At 47.0% G+C, this 19,216-nt stretch overlaps 1 protein-coding gene across 10 annotated transcripts in view; it reads right to left on the reverse strand.

The window, feature by feature from the left end:
• The window catches only part of ARHGAP22 (Rho GTPase activating protein 22), a 176,708-nt gene that overhangs the window by 63,843 nt on the left and 93,649 nt on the right, over positions 1-19,216 (reverse strand). Inside the window, exon 1 of one of the 10 annotated variants that reach the window (XM_043926941.1) lies at positions 13,501-13,866. The exons of the other annotated variants lie outside the window; for them this stretch is intronic. Coding sequence (XP_043782876.1) covers positions 13,501-13,552 — 52 coding nt within the window. The 5' untranslated portion in view covers positions 13,553-13,866. Of the gene's footprint in view, positions 1-13,500; positions 13,867-19,216 lie in introns of those variants that run through there. 10 annotated transcript variants of the gene reach the window in all.

Here is a 19,216-nt window from a genome sequence, read left to right on the forward strand (position 1 = left end):
CTTGTTCCAAATGAACTTGTTCCAATGAACCGGTTCCAAATTGAGAAAGGAGTACATCAAGGCTGTATGTTGTCACCCTGCTTATTTAACTTATATGCAGAGGGCATCATGCGAAATGCCGGGCTGGATGAAGCACAAGCTAGAATCAAGATTGCTCGGAGAAATATCAATAACCTCAAATATTCAGATGACACCACCCTTATGGCAGAAAGGAAAGAGGAACTGAAGAGCCTCTTGATGAAAGTGAAAGAGGAGAGTGAAAAAGTTGGCTTAAAGCTCAACATTCAGAAAACTAAGATCATGGCATCCAGTCCCATCACTTCATGGCAAATAGATGGGGAAACAGTGACATACTTTATTTTCTTGGGCTCCAAAATCACTGCAGATGGTGACTGCAGCCATGAAATTAAAAGACACTTAGTCCTTGGAAGAAAAGCTATGACCAACCTGAGCAGCATATTAAAAAGCAGAGACATTACTTTTTACATTACTTAGGTCCATCTAGTCAAAGCTATGGTTTTTCCAGTAGTCAGGTATGGATGTGAGAGTTGGACCATAAAGAAAGCTGAGTGCCGAAGAATTGATGCTTTTGAATTGTGGTGTTAGAGAGGACTCTTGAGAGTCCCTTGGACTGCAAAGAGATCAAACTAGTCAATCCTAAAGGAAATCAGTCCTGAATATTCATTGGAGGGACTGAGGCTGAAGCTGAATCTCTAATATTTTGGCCACCTGATGTGAAGAACTGATTCACTGGAAAAGACCCTGATGCTGGGAAAGAGTGAAGACAGGCAGAGAAGGGGACGACAGAGGATGAGATGGTTGAATGGCATCACCAATTCGATGGACGTGAGTTTGAGCAAGCTCTGGGAGTTGATGATGGTCAGGGAGGCCTGGTGAGTTGCAGTCCATGGGGTCGCAAAGAGTCAGATACAACTGAGGAACTGAACTGAACTGAAATGAGACTTGTAAAAGAATCCACTTGAGGATCATGGTGAGGACTAAATGAATTCTTATGTACAAAGCACTTGGGATAGGGTTTGGCACACAGTGGGTGCTACGTGGTTTATCATTGCTTTCATTTCAACAAAAACAACACTAGCCTCATCATTTTTTAGAGTCTTACCCTAAGCCTTAAGACAAATAATAATCATTTTCATGATTGAACATTTTTCTGTGTGCAAGCAGCCTCATATACAGAGACTAATTTAAATTTTCCCTTGACACAAACTGGTGAGGTTGCTGGTATCCCAATTTACAGACAAAGGCATCCTTCTTTGACTCAGAGAAGTAACTTGTCCCCAAGGCTGCAAGGACAGTAGAAGGAAGAGCCAGAATTCAGCACCAGGTCTGTCCAACTCCCAGATGCAAGAGCTTATAACATTTCACACTACCCATTTGAGCCCAAGCCCTCAGGCACCTTAACTCACCCCCAAGTCATCACTTAGCATCTAGGTAAGGTGAGGTAAGACGGACAAGACCTGAACCAGAGAAGAGCCAAGGACCTACCCACATACCCTGATGAAACAGCATCTTAGAAAGTCCTATCCTGGAACACTGTCACAATTGGACAACTCCCCAAAAAAGCCCCATTTACAAAGCATGGTCATTATTTGACCTCACTCTGTGGAAAAACCCTATCTCCAGGGCATCTGTCAAAAGAAGTCGGTAGTAATTCTTTAATATTACAGCTGCCTAAAACTGATACTAATTGGGGCAAATAAGTTCTAGCCAAAAAGAAGTTATGGGGAAGGAGAAATATACTGGGGGCTCTGAAGAACTCTGACATTTTTCTGGATACCTACAAGGCCATGTACATGTGTAGACTTGCGTCTATGAGCAGTAAAGACTTGGGAGGTCCCCAGTCTCTGACCTCTGGCCAACTTTAGGTCCCTGCGCAAGTAGGAAGTGAAGATTAAGTCACAGTCATAAACTACTTAAGCACTGAAGGTGTGCCCCAACACACACACACACACACACACACACACACACACACTTAGCAAAAAGTAGAAGACTTATTGGTTAAAGGCATTTAATGGTATCTCTGACAAATCGTTAGCTGACCACTAAACTAATCAAGGAAAGACTTCCATGGCTGTACACTCCAGATTTTATAAATTCAGTCTAGGCAGGTCACTAAACAGCTACAACAATAACAACAAAAGCAGGGGAGGGAAGGGAATCTGATTTGCAGAGTTGACGCATTATATTATTTACAGTGTCCCCTTTTCAACAAAAGATTATAAGATACATAAAGAAAGAAGAAAATGTGGTCACAACGGGGAAAAAAGCTATCAATAGAAACTACTCTTGACTCAGATGTTAGATTTCCTAGACAAAGATTTCAAATTGGCTATTATAAATATGTTCAAAGAAATTATGTCTAAAGCATTAAAGGGAGATATGAGAATGACATCTCACCAAATAGAGAACATAAATAAAGAGATTTAAATAGAAAATTTGAAGTTTAAAAGAACAATAAGTAGCATGAACAATTTACTATAGAGATTCAACAGCATGTCTGAGCTGGCAGAAGAAAGAATCAGTAAACTTAAAGATAAGTCAACTGTGATTATGCAATATGAGGAGTAAAAGAAAAAAAGATGATGAAAAATGAACAGAGCCTCTGAGACTAATGGGATATCATCAAGTGTACCAAGATACACATAGTGGGAGTCTTAGAAGGAAAGAAAGGGGTAGACAGAATATTTGAAGGAGTAATGGTCAAAAGCTTCCCAGGTCTGCTGAAAAACATTGTTGATCCAAGAATCTCAATGAATTCCAAGTATGATAAACTCAAAGAGATTCATACCCAGATATATCATAGTTAAACTATCTAAAGACAGAATCTTAAAAGAAGCAGAATGATTCATCACATACAAAGAATTCTCAATAACAGTTAATATCTTATCAAAAACCATGGAAACCAGAAAGCAGTGGGATGACATTTTCCAAACACTAAAAGAAAAGAGGCTGTCAACCAAGAATTCTACACCTATCAAAACCATCTTCAAAATGGAGAAGAAATTAAGACATTCCAAGATAAACAAAAAATGAGAGGATTCAACTCTCTGTCCTTGCAGATCAGTAGTACAAGAAATTCAGAGGTGAAAAAAAAGGACATTGGATAATCACTTGGATCTACATAAAGAAATAAAGAATATCAATAAAAGTAACTATAATTAAATGTAAAAGACAGTATATATGTATTTTTCTGTAGCACTCTTCTTCTATCTGATCAAAGGAAAACTGTATTAATTACAAAACTGTGTAATGGACTTATAATGCATAAAGATATAGTAAGTATGACAATAATGGCACAAGGGAGAGACAGGGAACAGAGCTACACTGGAGCAAAGTTTCTGTATGCTAATGAAGTTAACGTAGTATTACTCTGTACTGCAGCTGCTGCTGCTGCTGCTAAGTCACTTCAGTCGTGTCTGACTCTGTGCGACCCTACAGACAGCAGCCCACCAGGCTCCCCCATCCCTGGGATTCTCTAGGCAAGAACACTGGAGTGGGCTGCCATTTCCTTCTCCAATGCATGAAAGTGAAAAGTGAAAGTGAAGTCGCTCAGTCGTGTCCGACTCTTCGCGACCCCATGGACTGCAGACTACCAGGCTCCTCCATCCATGGGATTTTCCAGGCAAGAGTACTGGAGTGGGGTGCCACTGCCTTCTCCATTACTCTGTACTAAATTGCTTTAAATTAAAAGACTAATTGTAATCCCCAGAACAAAGAGTAAGAAAATAACTTTTAAAATACTGTAAAGAAACAATAAGGAAATCAAAGCAGTACATAGAAAATATCTACTTAATGCAAAAGTAGGTAGTAATGAAAGTATAGAAGAACAAAAAAAGACATGTCACATAGAAAACAAATAGCAAAATGGCTGGCATTAATCTACACTGTCAGTAATTACATTAAATGTAAATGTATTAAGTACTCCAACAAAAAAGTAAAGAATAACAGAATGGATTTAAAAAGCAAACTATATACTGTCTATAGTAAACACATTTAGATTTAAAAACACGAGTAAACAGAAAGTGAAATGATGGAAAAAGATATACCATACAAACAATACCCAAAGAGAGCCATAAATATTGAACAAAATAGACTTTAAGACAAAAATGTTAGTGGAGACAAACAAGAAGATTTCATGATGAAAAAAGGCTGATCCAGCATAAAGACATAAAAATTATAAACAAATATGCCTTAACAACAGAACTCCATAATTTATGAAGTAAAAATAGAATTGAAGTAAGATTCAATAATAATAGTTGGGAACTTCAGTTCTCCATTTTCAATAATGGATAGAGCAACTAGGCAGAAAATCAATAAAGAAACAGACAGCTGAACGACATTAGTAACCAAGTAAGCCTAACTTATAAGACACGCCACCCAACAAGTGCAGAACACACATTCTTCTCAAATGCACGTGGAACGTGTTCTAGGACAGACCATGTGTTAAATCATAACACAAGTCTTAAACATTTAAAAGGGTTGAATGAAACAAAATATGAAAGTATACTCAACGATGATAGAATGTAGAGTATAGATGATAGAATATAGATGATAGGGGAATGAAATTAAAAATCAATAAAAAAGGAAATCTAGAGAACTCATAAATATGTGGAAATTAAACAACTCACTCTTAAATAAAGAAGAAATAACCACAGAAATTTAAAATCCATTTTGAAATGAATGGAGATGAAAACACAACATATCAAAACCTATGGAGTACAGCATGCTTTGAGGGAAATCTGCAGCTATAAATGCCCACATTATAAAATAATAAAGATGTCAAATCAAAAACCTAACTTTACCCTCTAAGAAACTAGACAAACAACAAACCAAGTTCAAATCAAACAAGTAGAAGGAAATAATGAAGATTAGAGTAGAAATAAGTAAAACAAAGACTAGAAAAATAGAGAAAATCAATAAGAACAAGGTGTGGTTCTTTGAAAAGATGACCATATCTGACAAAATTTAACTAGACTGACCAAGAAAAAGACAGCAAGACTTAAATTTCTAAAATCAAGGATGAAAAAGGGGACATCACTGCCAACCTTATAGAGATAAAAAAATTACAAGGGAATGATATGAACAATTTTCTGCCAACAAATTAGATGGCTTAGATGAAAAGAAAAATTCCTAGGAAGACATAAGTATCAAAACTGATTTAAGAAGAAATTGAAAATAGAAATAAACCTTTAACATAAGACTAAGTTAATAATTTAAACATCCCCCAAAATGTTTCACTAATGACTTCTACTAATCATTTGAAGGATGAATATCAGGTAGTTTCACTGATGAATTCTACCAAACACTTAAAATGTTAATATCAATTATTCACAAGCCCCTCCAAAAAGCACAAGAGGAGCAAATGATTCCCAATTCCTGTGCAGCCAGTATTCCTCTGATATTGAAAAATAAAAACAAAGACACAGCAGAAAAAAAAAAACAACTATAGACCAACGTTCCTTGTGAATACAGATATGAAAATACTCAACAAAACACTAGCAAAATACAGTCTAAATGCTCACCAGTTGATGAGTGGATGAACCAAATATGGCATAATCATACTATGGACTGTTGGTTCAGTGCTAAAGAATCCACCTGCCAATGCAGGAGACACAGGTTGGATTTCTGGTTTGGGGAGATCCCCTGGAGGAGGAAATGGCAATCCACTCAAGTATTCTTGTATGAAAAATCTCATGGATAGAGGAGCCTGGTGGGCTACAGTCCACTGGGTCGCAAAGAGTCGGACACCACCACGCATGGACTATACCCAGCCATAAAAAAGAATGAAGTAGTGATAACATGCTACAACATGGCTGAACCTTGAAAATATTATGCTAAGCTAAAGAAGCCAATCACAAAAGGCCACATATGGTACAAAGGTATGCTGTTAAGTGGTTGCCAGGGCCTGCAGGATAAGGGGGGAGGGTTGTCTTAGGAATGGGAAGTGACTACTAATGGGCAAACGGTTTCTTTCTGGGGTAATAAAACTGTTCAAAAATTAGATTATGGTGATGGTTGCATAACTCTAAATATATTAAAATAATTACAGAGCTTTACAGTCTAAATAAATGCATTCTATGATATTTGAAATATATCTCAAAAAAGATGTTTAAAAGAGTCAGGTGATGAGTGGGGGAAGAGTCCAGCAAAAGGTCTAATTCAGGCAGGATGCCCATGAGCTACATAGCTGGGTTGGGGCAGGTGCGATAAGGAGAACTATTTAGGGGTTCACTTTACTTGGATGCTCCCCATTTGGGGTCCAGCATTTCTGAAAGGGCATCCCTTTATGATGCAAGGACCTACAAACAAAGAGGATGGGAAAACATACATCAGCATTTTTTTGCCCTCTCCCTCCAGGAATTTAGGACTTGAGCTCTCTGGGAGCCTTGCTGCCCTAATGGCCAAGGTCAAGGACTTCAGGCTCCTCCAGGACTGGCTCCTCTTCAGGCCATAAGTCCACCCTCCAACCCCAGCCACAGCAGTGTTGACCATGGCTGTGTGCTGGTTAAACAGACCTGCTCATAAACTCTGACCGCTGACCTATCCTTGCCATCGCTCCTTCACCCCTAGATGAGTGCTGGCTGAGCCCCTCTCTGAGCAGGTAGGAAAAGGCATTTGACCTTCTGAAGCCCCGTTGCTAAGAGCACAGAGCAGTTCCGAGCTTCCTCAAAAGATCATCTGAGGTTCAAGCTGACAGGGACCTCGGAGATCATTCAGTTTTGCCTCCTTCCCTCTTTGGAGATGAGGAAGTTGAGGCTCGGAGTGGTAACTCAGTTCGAGAAGGGTAGTACTAGGATTGTCGTCCAGCCTTCTGACAACCCGAGAGGCTGGCATGCCTGTCGCCATTTACAGGTGAAGATGCAGAGGCTCAGAGAGGTGAGAGGTGGCCTGGGGTACTTGGCTAGGAAATGGAACCAAACAGTTCACCAGAACCTGCTTCCCTTTTTGAGAAACCCACAGGACTGCTACCCCAGGACATCTGAATGGGGAAGAGGTAACAGATGGGGACACTTCTTGGAAAGCAACTGTGACCCCTCCAAGCCCTGAGCCACAGATAGGAGGCCTCCAGGCTCTGGGCTTCAAGCACAATCCTACAGCATGAGGCTCAAACACTGACACACCCATCCCACCTCACACCCATCCTCTTCAGCTCATCACATCGTTAAGGTCGAGTCAGGCTGCTGGGCTCTCTCGCCTGGCTTCTGCCAGCCTTCCCAAAGGAGAGAAAAGACAGAGCCTGTCTTGCCTTCCCGCCAGGGGGCTTCACTTTGTGAAGGGACAGGTTTTGCAAACTGACACACAAATACTTATTCATTGTGATAGGTGTTTTAAAGGAAAGGCAAGGGATGGCATGTGCACAAATACCAGGGGTCAGAGAGGGGAGGGCCTCTCAGGAAAAACTGACACTGAGAGTTCACAGTGGGTGCCATTGGAGTCCCTTGAGTGTTTCTGATCAAGGGGCAACGGCACCCCAAGGGTCACTGGAGCAGGTTCTGGCTGCAGCTGGAGGATGGACTGGAATGGGGAGGGTCCAAGCAGAAAGACCGGGAGACCACTACAGTGGTTGGGCGGCAGGCTGGTGGCTGGACCCGGTGAGCTCGCATGGATGGAGACAGTAGAGAAATTCAGATGGATTTTGGAAATGCAACTGGCAGAACCTGGCATGGGCAGATTGGAGGAGGAAAATGGAAGCGAGTGTTTAGATCTAGCCTGATCAGCTTTGGCCACTCTCTAGGCCAGGAGACAACCAATGGAGGCGTCAAGTGAGTCTGGTGCTCAAAGTGAGGCCTGGGCGGAATAATCACTGTGATTCTGAGAAGGCTGCCAGCAAGAGGGCCGAGTGGATGGGGGCAGAAGTGAGTCCACTGTCTGCTTGTGCAGGAGCCTGGAGCAGCGGCAGAGAAGGAGCAGCTGGGGAGCTGTACTGCTGGGGCAGCCTCGACCTGACCCACCTCCGCAGGCCTGGGAAGCCCTTCCCTATTACGTCTGTTGCTCTGGCTGCTCGTCCTGTGAGACTCAGCTTGGGCACCAGCCCTCCCAGAGCATGCAGGCCTGCTGCTCTCCCCACATTTCTTCTCAGCCTGTAACATCACCTTCTGCGGCCTGGGTCTCTGCTTCGTCAGGCTGTGAACACAGTGGGGGTGGATACTGCACCCTCCCAAGCTCTTTATCTTCATGCCAGGCACTAGGCCTGGTGTGGAGCGAGTGCCACAAATGATCGTTAAATGAACTGCCCGAGATGGCCTAATTTAGCAATCTTGGAAGAGTTTGCGGAAAATGGAACTGTCTCAAGAAAGTGGGCTCAGAGGTTGTACAGACGTTTACAGAGGAGAACCTATGTAACCCTGGGATGGCATCCCAACCCTGGGATGGCAGCCCCTTCCTCCAGGTCAGCAAGGGGCACCTCTGCCCAGCTTGAACTGTGTTCAGTCGCAGCATTCCTGCCCCGCCTACTGGCCTCTGTGCCCTGGCCACCAGACAGCCAGACAAGCCCTTGGATATCAGGAAACGGACAAGGAGTCCATGTCAATGCCTCACTCTCACTTGGAGAGCTACACCAGGTGGGGCTGGACTCTCCCAGGTGGACTGCCTCTGGGACCCTGGGCGTCAGGAGACGGAAACAGGTGCAGGTGAGCACAACTGTCTCCCTGTTCCTGCTGCACCAACTGCTCTCCTGCCAGCTTGTCTGCCAAGTGCAGGGCCAGGTCACAGAAGTGACAAGACAACTGTCAGCTAGGGGGCACAGACCCACACCAACCAGGCACTAGACTGAATGAAATGCACCAGGCTCATGGGTCAGGGTTTCAGAGCTGCTTCCAGATGCAGGCCACCTTCCTAGAGCTCAACTGAAGGCATCATGAGAAGGCATGGTGTTTGCAGGGGCCAGGGAGGTCCAGGCTGTGTGGCGGGGGGAGGTTGGGAAGGGGCTGGGGAGGGGTATCAGGCAACACCAGCAAGGCTAAGAAGCTGGGCTTTCTTTTGTAAGCTCTGTGAGGCCAAGATGCGGTTTGAGGAGGGACATGAGGTGACAGGAGCCATGCGTGGGATGCTGGCTTGGGCAGAGGACTAGAAGATGCAGGGATGAACTTGGAATGACCAGTTGAGAAAGCCAGTACAGTTGAGATGATGAGGGTCTGCACAAGCAGTTCAGTGGCCTTGGGGGTGGGGTTGGTCACAGCCCTGGGCAGGATCTCAGGAGCTGTCAGCCTTTGGTCATGGGAAATGACCCTGGGAAGGGCTGAGAGCCAGGAAACTGGGAGAAGGGGCTCCAGCTGGGGTTCTGGATCTGCAGGCTGGAGGTGGGCATTGCACAGGTGAGGGGCAGAGGATCTGGGGGCTCTTTCCTTAAAGGTGATCAAAGCCACTGGGACCTGGGGTGAGATGTGTGGGAGAGACTTATTGCAGAGTTCAGAAGGTGAAACAGAATTCACAGCCAGGCTTGGTGTATGGGTGGGAGAATAGCTGGCCAGGAGAGGTATGAAGGACCAGGCAGGCACAATCCGGGAGGAAGGGTATGGGGCAGGCTCTCAGGTGCTTGGAGCAGTGGTACTGTTCACTAGGTCCACCACTAGTGTGGGGTCACAGGTAAGTGCAGGAGGAGCAGAACGGGAGGCAGGGCCAGCAAACTGTTCCTGGGGAGGGTGTGGTGGTGATGGAGCGAAGGAGAGGTGGGCTAGGCCTGTGGAGCACCTAAGGGCAAGAGACTTTAAACAAAAAAATGTTCTGATGAGAGATGGAAAGCAGGTTCACCGGCTGCTAGAAGTCAGTGGAGGGAAGCGCGAGGGTGCTTGGTCAGAACAGAGAGGACACGACGGGGGCAAGATTCCCGAAGACAGGAGGGCTCCCAGTGCTGAGACCAGCAGGAAGCATGACTGCAAAGAGTAGCAATGAGGGGTGACCAGCAGACCTCAAAGGTCTCAGGGTTCCCCAGTCTGCCTTTGCCCCTTCCCCGGCCTTGGACAAAAGTTGCCTCAGTGCTGCACTCGTGGAACACTTCTTCCTCCAAGTCCTGGCCTTGGGTCCCGATGCAAAGTTGAAGACAATGAAATCTGCCACTGAACAGACCCACCACAGAGCTTGATACAGCAGAAGGGTCTGGAAATGTCATCCAGAAACAGTGAAATGAGACAATGTCCTGAGACTTCAGAGCAAGCTTGCTCACCTCTGCTTTTAGAAGAGAGTAACCCTTCTCTGCACAGCAGATCCTGCTCTCTGACCTTTGGGCTTCTGCAGAAGCACCAGGGACCAAGGACTGCTCCAATTGTATATGGAGAGAGAGATGTATAAGAGAGGCTTATTGCAGAGTTCAGAGGGAGAAACAGAGAATTCACAGCCAAACTTGGCGTATGGGTAGGAGAATAGCTGGCCAGGGGAGGTAAGAATGACCAGTCAGGCACAATTTGGGAGGAGGGACGCGAAAATGATAGCACCTGCATGTGATAGTGAATGGATTTATATTATGCCCCAAAAAAGTGTCTACAGTAATCCCTCCCCAGGTCCAGGATGCCCCCTACCCCCGCAACTACACCACCACCAGGAGAGAAGGTGTCCTCTAGAGAGAGTGCCAGGCTTTGGATTTTAAAGACATTAAGCCCAGATCCACTACAGTGATTCTGGCACGTGATATATTTTTGCCGCTCTCTTTATGGAATTTACTACTTGAGCCTGCTGATTTTATCAAGTACACTTCTACTCAGGGACAACAAGGTCAAATATCCTGTTGTGAAAGTCTGATTCAGAAATATCCAAGAATGAAATCGATAACAATATCTGTTGTCTTGGGGAAATGTATACCAATGACTAATGGATTCTCTTTTGATCTTAAAGAAAAAACACACACTTTTCTAGTCTGGAAAGTCAGAAAGCTTCTTCACAGGTAGCTTGTAACAGCTACACAACCCACACACACCTACATACACAACCCTTGAAAATAGATGGACTGTGTCACTGCTATGACAACTGAATCACAGACCAAAGAAGTGTTTCTCAAAACGTGTTCAAAGATACAGATGCCATGAGATGCTCTACAAAAGGCAGGTTCCCTGGGCAAAAGTTTGAAGACTGTATCTGTTAACACTCTCCACCTGATTTGGAGATGCACATTTGCATCAATTAATATGTTGAAAGTTCTGAAGTCTTGCAGTGAAAAGCCTCCCAAAGTTTAATAACTCATGATTTCTAAGGTTACGGCCAAGGAAACCTTGCTCACCTGTTTATAGTAGAACTAATTTGGAACAATGATCCAAACTGTCTCCTGCCCAGCCAGACTGGTCACATGGGTTCAAATTTGTTCAATGAGGCAACAACATTTAAACATTTGGAGATTTTACATTAAAAAACCAAATATTGGAACTCCCCTAGTGGTCCAATGGCTAAGACTCCGCATTCCCCATGCACAAGGCCCGGGTTTGATGCCCTGGTCAGGGAACTAGATCTCACATGACACATGTAAAGATCCCACATGCTGCAATGAAACTGCAAGATTCCACACCTCAACTAAGATCCAGTGCAGCCAAACAAATAAATATATATATTTTTAAAGCCACAAATGTCTCCATTTCTGGACCATCCTTCCTGCTTGCCAGTGGCTGGCTGCCTGCTCTGGACAGGGCAGGTGCACTCTGCCCCTCTCACTCCAGGATCGTCCAGCTCTGCTACTTTAGGTGGGCTTCAGGACTTTGTGAGTGATTTAGACTGGGTCCCTGCTCCCAGGCTGCACTGGCCAGCTCTGCCTTAGGAAGGGTTGGGAGGATGGGAGCAAAGTGGGAAACATGCCTGTACCAGGCCTGTTTCTCACATAGATTGTGCAACCTGGGGTCCACAGTCTCAGAAGATAACCCCAGCAGGAGACCCTCTTACTGCTCCTTTCTGAGGCTACTAGTTGAGTAAGTACCTTTCCTAACCCAGCCCTGGCAAATCCACCTTTGCTTCTAGGATTTAAGTTCCACCTCCCAACAGGATTTACTGAGAAATGGTCCAGAAAGACCAAAGCTGATCAAGGCCCCCATTGAAATTCTTGCTGCTCTGTTCTGGGCTCTGGCCTGACCTCTGTCAGCATGAGCCAGATCCTGCCCTCTGAATCCTACGGAGGTCCTGGTTACTTCAGCAGCCAAGATACACTTGCCCTCCATCTATTCCTTCCAAACACGAAAATGCACATGCAAAATTCTTTTTTCTTGTTAAAATCAAAGTTAGGAAAACTGTTGCTCTAGGGCAATGAGAACCACGAAACTCGTCTTATTTCATTTGAGCTGCACAAAAGCTCAACCACAGATATTATCTTATGGCCAGATTAACTGAAGGGGGGGGAGGGTGTCTTTCTCTCTCTGCTCTATATGATCTGTTGAAGTGTAGGGCCCTATTTAATTTTGTTATATTTACTTCTTATGTTAAAAACGACCTCAAACTCTTTGTGAAACAAACCAATACATTTATCATCACCTGGACAAGAGTTCTTCAAGCTGCTTGACACATTCCAACCTTTCTTTATCAGGATCCAGAATATACTTTTCAAAGAACAAAAACCTGGTGCCCATCTGGTAAAGCCGGCGCCCACCTTATAGTTTACAGGCAAGACTTCCCAGACTCACCTTGTCACACCAGTCACTTAGGGAAGCCCTTAAACACACAGCCTCGCAGACCCTTCCCCAGAGCCTATCCAGAAAGTAGGTCAGAGTGAGGCTAGGCAATCTGTTTAATAAGCAAGGGACAGGTGGGTTTTAGGTTCCCACGAGCTTGGGAGGCGCTGCGGTAAAGGGTTGCATTATCTTGTCTCTGGCAATCCACAGGGATAGTTTCAGCCAGTCAAGGGTTAAGTTAGAAGGGCCACTGCCCATGGAGGCCGGACCTCCGCAGCCGCCAACGTCCTCGGCGCGTTTCTCGGCTTGGAACCCTCTCCAAGCCCGTTGCATTCCACAAGCAGCTCCCCGCGACTTTTGGAAAACTCTGAGTCAGGGCCCCTGGGTCCAAGTTTGTGACAGAGGCGGGCGAGGAGAATGAATGGCCCCGCTCCGAGGCGGTTAAGCCGCAGAGGCGACGACGGGAGCAAACCAGGCTCTCTCTGCAGAGGACCTGCGGGCGGGGCCGGGAGCCAGGGGCTCCGCCGACCCAGCCTTGGACTTGGCGGACCAGCAGCCGGCGCTCACCGTCCGCGCCGTACCCCGTAGGGCGGGCTTTCCCCTCCTCTCGGCTCCCCTCCTACCCTGGGACCGGACCCTAACCTCCAGCCGGACTCCGCCGAGCAAAAGGAGACTCTGGACGCGCGCTCCAAAGTTCGGTCACCCGGGGGAAGTTGCAGCCACATCTGAGCCCTTTCCACGGCGGAAGCAGGTGTCGGGTGGCCCAAGGGAATTCTGCGGACAAATCCCCGAGGCGGGACCGGCAGCTTCCACAGGCTGCAGGAGGGAACCGGCGGCGCGCGCCCCTCGCCTGAGCGCATAAGTCCCGAGTCCGCGGCGCACGTGCACGCCCAAGAGTTACCTTTGGGCGCTCGCAGGTGTCCCCTCCAGTCTTTGCAGCAACACAGCCCCATAGCAACCGCCTACGCCCGCGGCTCAGCTTCGCTACCTGGCGCGCCGCCTGCTGCACGCACCCCCGGAGCAGGGTGGCCGATGTCCGGCTGGCGGACGGTGCCCAGCCGGCACGGGGCCACAGACCCGGCAGCTCCGTCTCCCTTACGCTCCGTACCGGTCCCGCTCCGCGGGTATCCCGGCCTCCGGGCAGACCCTGCTAATCAATAGGAGAATGCGCAGATCGCGCCAGCCGCCCGGCCGGCCCGCTTTTATCTCCGCGCGCCGGGGCGGCCCCTGCGCCGGCTCCCTGCCCTCGCGGGCGCCCTCCCCACGGCCCGTTACTCTCCCGGGGCGCCGGGCTGTGCGCTCGCGAGGGGCCGCCAGGGGGTGCTGTGCGAGCGGGCGCGGTCTGCGGCTCCCTCTACCCGCAGGGAGCCCGGGACGGGTAGTGGGGGATGCTGGCAGACCGGAAGGAGAGGTCCCCTCGCACTGCAAGGGCGGCGCCACCCCTCCCCCAGCATCCTCTAAGTAGTCGTCTCATGGTGACTTGGGAGGTGTCTACGAGGGCCACCCTGCTCTCAGTTTCCCAGCCCCCTGCACTCTATAGCTGAGGAATTGCCCAGGCTTCTCCCAAACCTGGCTGGGCTATGGACTGTGTGACTTTGGATAAGTCACTTCCCCTCTGAGACTGCTCTCCTGAGCACAAATTAAAGGTTTGATGGTGTCAAGTTACTTAAACACTCTGTGCTCAATTTCCTCAGCTATCAGATAGGAAGAATAATAGAAATGCTTCGAGGGATCCTTGCGAAGATTTAATGCATAATCGTTAAAATGATCTAGGACACATCTGGCATTTTGTGAAGTGCTTTGTAAGTGGGATGGAGAAGGAAATGGCAACCCACTCCACTATTCTTGCCTGGAGAATACCCTGGACAGAGAAGCCCGGTGGGCTACAGTCCATGGAGTCGCGAAGAGTCGGACAGGACTGGGCAACTGTCACTTGTAAGCGGGCACTACCATCATCGTCAAGTGTTGGTGAGGGCTTGCTTTGGTGCCATCACTCTGGAAGGTAACACGCGAGGTGCTCATTAAAACTAAAAATGCTCATACCCTGCTGCTACTGCTGCTAAGTCACTTAAGTCGTGTCTGACTCTGTGCGACCCCATAAACGGCAGCCCACCAGGCTCCGCCATCCCTGGGATTCTCCAGGCAAGAACACTGGAATGGGTTGTCATTTCCTTCTCCAATGCATGAAAGTGAAAAGTGAAAGTGAAGTCGCTCAGTCCGTCCGACTCCTAGGGACCCCATGGACTGCAGCCTACCAGGCTCCTCCATCCATAGGATCTTCCAGGCTCATACCCTGGAACCAAGCAATTCCATTTTGCAGCAAGAAATCAGCCCACACTCTGAGGAAAACCCATATCAGGCTTTTCACTGCAGCCCTGTTTGAAACTGCAAAAAATTGCAACCAAAAAGATGTTTGCAGTAAAGGGATTATCAAATACACTGGCATTTCCATAAAATGAAATACTATCAAAGGAGGGAGCTGCAGTTGGATGTTGAAGATCTATGGATTCATAGTACTTATGTAAAACACACACCTTCAGAATATTATTCCACTGTATAGCGCCCATTGCATGCCAGGCACTGCTCTAGACACTTGGGCCAGGAAAAATATTTGGGAAGAAAACAAAATAATCAAGTGGTTCCCTCCAGGAAAAGGGCAAGAGATGGGAATGGATTGCAAGCGGGTGTCAAGGGAATTTAGCATTCTTATGGTGGTCTAATTTTTTAAAAGGAAGGCATATTCATATATTATTGTAGAGTTAAAGTCAAATGAGAAAAATTATTTCAAGTGTCTGGCACAGAGAAGGATTCTTAATATTAGATTCCCTCTCATCCATCCAGTTCCTAGGTTCTGTTCCTGCCCCTAAAACAGGGCCATGGTCAACCTCTGATGGCCTCTGCTCGACTGGAATTTTCTCCTTCCCTCCCTACCTCCATCCCATCTTGAGAAAATAGACACAGTCTGGAGGAGAGCAGTGGCAAGGCCAGGCCCAAGGCAGAGGCTGCCTAGAGCATGGAGCAGAAGAATTAATTGTTGGGGGTGGGGGGAGGCAGGGGAAGGGAGGAAAGAATGACTTGGAATAGGGGAGAGTTTTCCCAGGAGTTAAGTCTCATTCAAAGGAGAGATTAACAACAGTGGGACAGATTTCTGCTTCCCTCTCTAACTCTCCAGAAAGACCCGGGTGAGGCTTCTTCAGGGAGAGAGGAGGGCTATCCTGCACTAGATCCGGAAAGGAAGATGTTTTCATTTCATGACATGAAGGCGGGGGTTACAAAGAGAGAGTAACTGAGAAAAAACAGAGAGACCTGACTTCTGGTTGTTGCCAAGTCATTTTAAACAGTTTTAGCACCAGGCAAGATCACTTAGTCACAGCGGGCTTAATGAGGCCCCAGGAATTCCAAGCTAGAGCTTCCTGCATTCAGGGAGAGCATGTGCGGGGAGCGAGCCCCCGGGTGATTGTCCAACAGCCAAGTCCTACATTTGGAAAGCAAGATTTAAAAGAAAACATCACAGCAGCCATTGTGGGCTGCTTGTTTATCTTTCTAAGAGGAAGTAGCAAAGCAGGATCATTTCAAATGAACCTATTATAGAGGGTCAGCATCCCCATTGAACCGTTCAAATATATTTTGGGATACTCAACTTTTCAAATATATTTTGGGATACTCAACTTTTCAAAGTGGCTTTAAATATCAACTCCCAGGGCAGTTTATGAAACAGAATGCAAGGCAAGAGTTTATAGTATTACTGCCTTTGGTTTCACACACTTTTATTGTCCTGATTATATATTGTCTTTTTATAGTTTGCTAGTTGTGTGTCTATTTCTCAAGCGGGAAGGAAAATAACATTAACTATGTGTTTTCCACCATGTTTATTTACTATGTATTTTCCACTAGGCAACTCACATGTGCTATTATCTCAATTAACCACAGGACTACCCCATGAGGCACCATTAGATTCAATTTACTGAGGAAGAAACTAAAGTTCAGGAAGGTGAACAGACTTGCCTAAGACCAATGAAATGACAAGTGTCAGAATCAGGATGGATGGATGGGTGGATGGGTAGACAGACAGCTGGGTGGGTTGAGTAGGTGAATGGATAGATGGATGAGTGGGTGAGTGGGTGGATGGGTGGGTGGGTGGATGGATGGGTGGGTGGGTGAGTGGATGGGTGGGTGGGTGAGTGGATGAGTGGGTGGGTGAGTGGGTGGGTGGGTGGATAGATAAATGGGAGAATGGCATTTACCCTGTTAGGCATAGAGTCATGGGTTGCAATTGCAAAAGCACATACTGAGCACAGAATTCACCTGAAAAATTAAACTCTGTGAACAAAGCCCTTGAATTGATAATGATACCAGGCCCTCTTGAATTGAGCCAAAACATCAGGATCACTCAGTGTTCCAAGGCTCCAGCCAAGCTCAAGCCACCTGACTCTAGAAAACTGAGCAGGGAGGTGGGGGCCCCTGAGATATATTCCTGAGTTGCAAGGCCAACACATCATGGGAAAGCAGAGCCTGAACTAGGGGGTGGGTATCCAGTGAGTACGATGGGCTCTCGGGGGAGGGCTGGACACCAGGTTTGGAGGACAACGATTCTGTGGGGCTACCCCCACCCACCCAGACCTCCACTTCCTGCTGCTTTAGTCAATTTCTCTGAAAGACTCAAAGTTTGCTAGTAAGAATATGGGTTTATTTTTAAGGAGGCTGCTGCTGCTGGAATCTTAGCCGTCTAGAACCTGAGTGTCAGACATGTGCAGGCCATTCAAGAATTTACTTAGGAGACTCAGTACTTGGCCTTTATACCCCTCTGCAGGAGGGTGGTTTCTCCTCCCAGCTCATACCCAAGGTACCTCCAGGGTGCCATCTCAAGGTGTGAGCTCAGCCCTGGGCAGCTCAGGGAAGAGTAGAAATGGGGACATAAATGTAGCTTTGTAGGGCTGCTATGATCATTCATTCATTCTTTTATTCATTTATTCACCCAGGTACCAAATGAAGACTGAACACAACCGAACACCTGAGTAGTGTCCAGGACTGCCCTCTGGGGATGCCAGGAGGACACCTGGGAGCTCTGGGGGGGAACGGTGCCCCAGTCTACAAAGGGTGGTCAGAGAGGCTCTCTAGAGGAGAGGTCTCTGAGATGAGAGCTGAGATGTGATGAGGAGTCTAGCACCTGAGGGGTGGCATGGGGATGTTCCTCCAATGAGCAAGCAGTGTTATCACATGAAGAAGCAGGGTTCTGGTGTAGGAAGCAGCTCAACAGGACATTTAGAGTATGATGCAGTCTGTGATTCTGACTGATCAGCCTGGTGCTGGAGTGAAGGGGGGACGAGAAGGGGGAGACCAGAGCAGGGAAAAAGCCAACAAGCAAAAGGCATAAGGCAGACAAGAGATGCAGCGCAGAGGAGATGGAGATCAAGCTGAGCTATGTACTAGCAAGGTGGTCCCCAGCAATCCACACCCTCTGTGCTCCTGTCTCCTGAAATCTGGGCTGCCCCACGACTTGCCTTAACTAACAAGGTGACAGAAGTAAAGTGACCCTGGGCCAGCCCTGGGCTAAATCCTAAGACGCTTGGTAGCTTCCACTGTTGTCTTCCAGGGAGAGCAGTGGGACTCTCCTGATCCTGCCATGCTCCAGGAAGCTGGGCCCAACCAGGTCAGGCTACGCGAGTGAGGCCTTCCTGGAGGCGGATCCTCCAGCTGATAGAGGGAGAGCAGATCAGAGGCAAGCTATCCATGCTGAGCCCTGCCCACGCTCTAGAACAAGAGCAAATAAATGTTTAGGTCACTAAGGTTGGGGCAGTTTATTAGGCACTATCACACCTGAAACCTGGGGGGTGGGGGTAAAACATCATCCTAATAGCCAGTGCTGCCTGGCTAAGAGCACGACAATCCATTGAATTTCAGAGCTATCCCGTGGGTTCCCTATCTTTATCATTTCCACTTTACAGAGGAGGACTGAGGCACAGAGAGGTGAAGTAACTGGCACAAGTAATTCACACAGCTAATTAGTGGCCCAGCTGGGCTTAGAACCCAGTCTGTCTTGTTTTGGTGGCTCTGTTCTTAACTCTATGGTAGATATTTTGAAGGGAGAAGGAACAGAGTTGGTGATGCAGGCCCCCACAGGTCTAAGGCATGTTCATAGATGAGACATATAGTAAAAAAGATAGCCCTTGGGGAGTGCTGGAGGGCATCAGAGGGCATCCGTCAGTAAGGCCGTGTGAGGCTCACTGCTGTGTTAGCTTTTCAGAGTAATGTCTGTTCCCTGGTGGCTTCCCTGATAGCTCGGTTGGTAAAGAATCTGCCTGCAATGTGAGAGACCTGGGTTTGATCCCTGGGTTGGGAAGATCCCCTGGAGAAGGGAAAGGCTACCCACTCCAGTATTCTGGCCTGGAGAATTCCATGTGCTATATAGTCCACGCTGTTGCAAAGAGTCAGACATGACTGAGCAACTTTTTCACTTTCACAGTTAGCCTTGACACCTAATTAGAGGGGGCTTCTTGAAGATAAAAGCACTTTGTACAATGCTTATTACAAATCTACCCCTACTGGTGCTGTTATCTCATTTAATTTTCACAGCAGCCTCATGATGATGATATATCATAACACTCACTTTAGAGGGG

Source organism: Cervus elaphus, chromosome 15 (genome assembly GCF_910594005.1).
Source record: "Cervus elaphus chromosome 15, mCerEla1.1, whole genome shotgun sequence".
Taxonomy (NCBI): domain Eukaryota; kingdom Metazoa; phylum Chordata; class Mammalia; order Artiodactyla; family Cervidae; genus Cervus; species Cervus elaphus.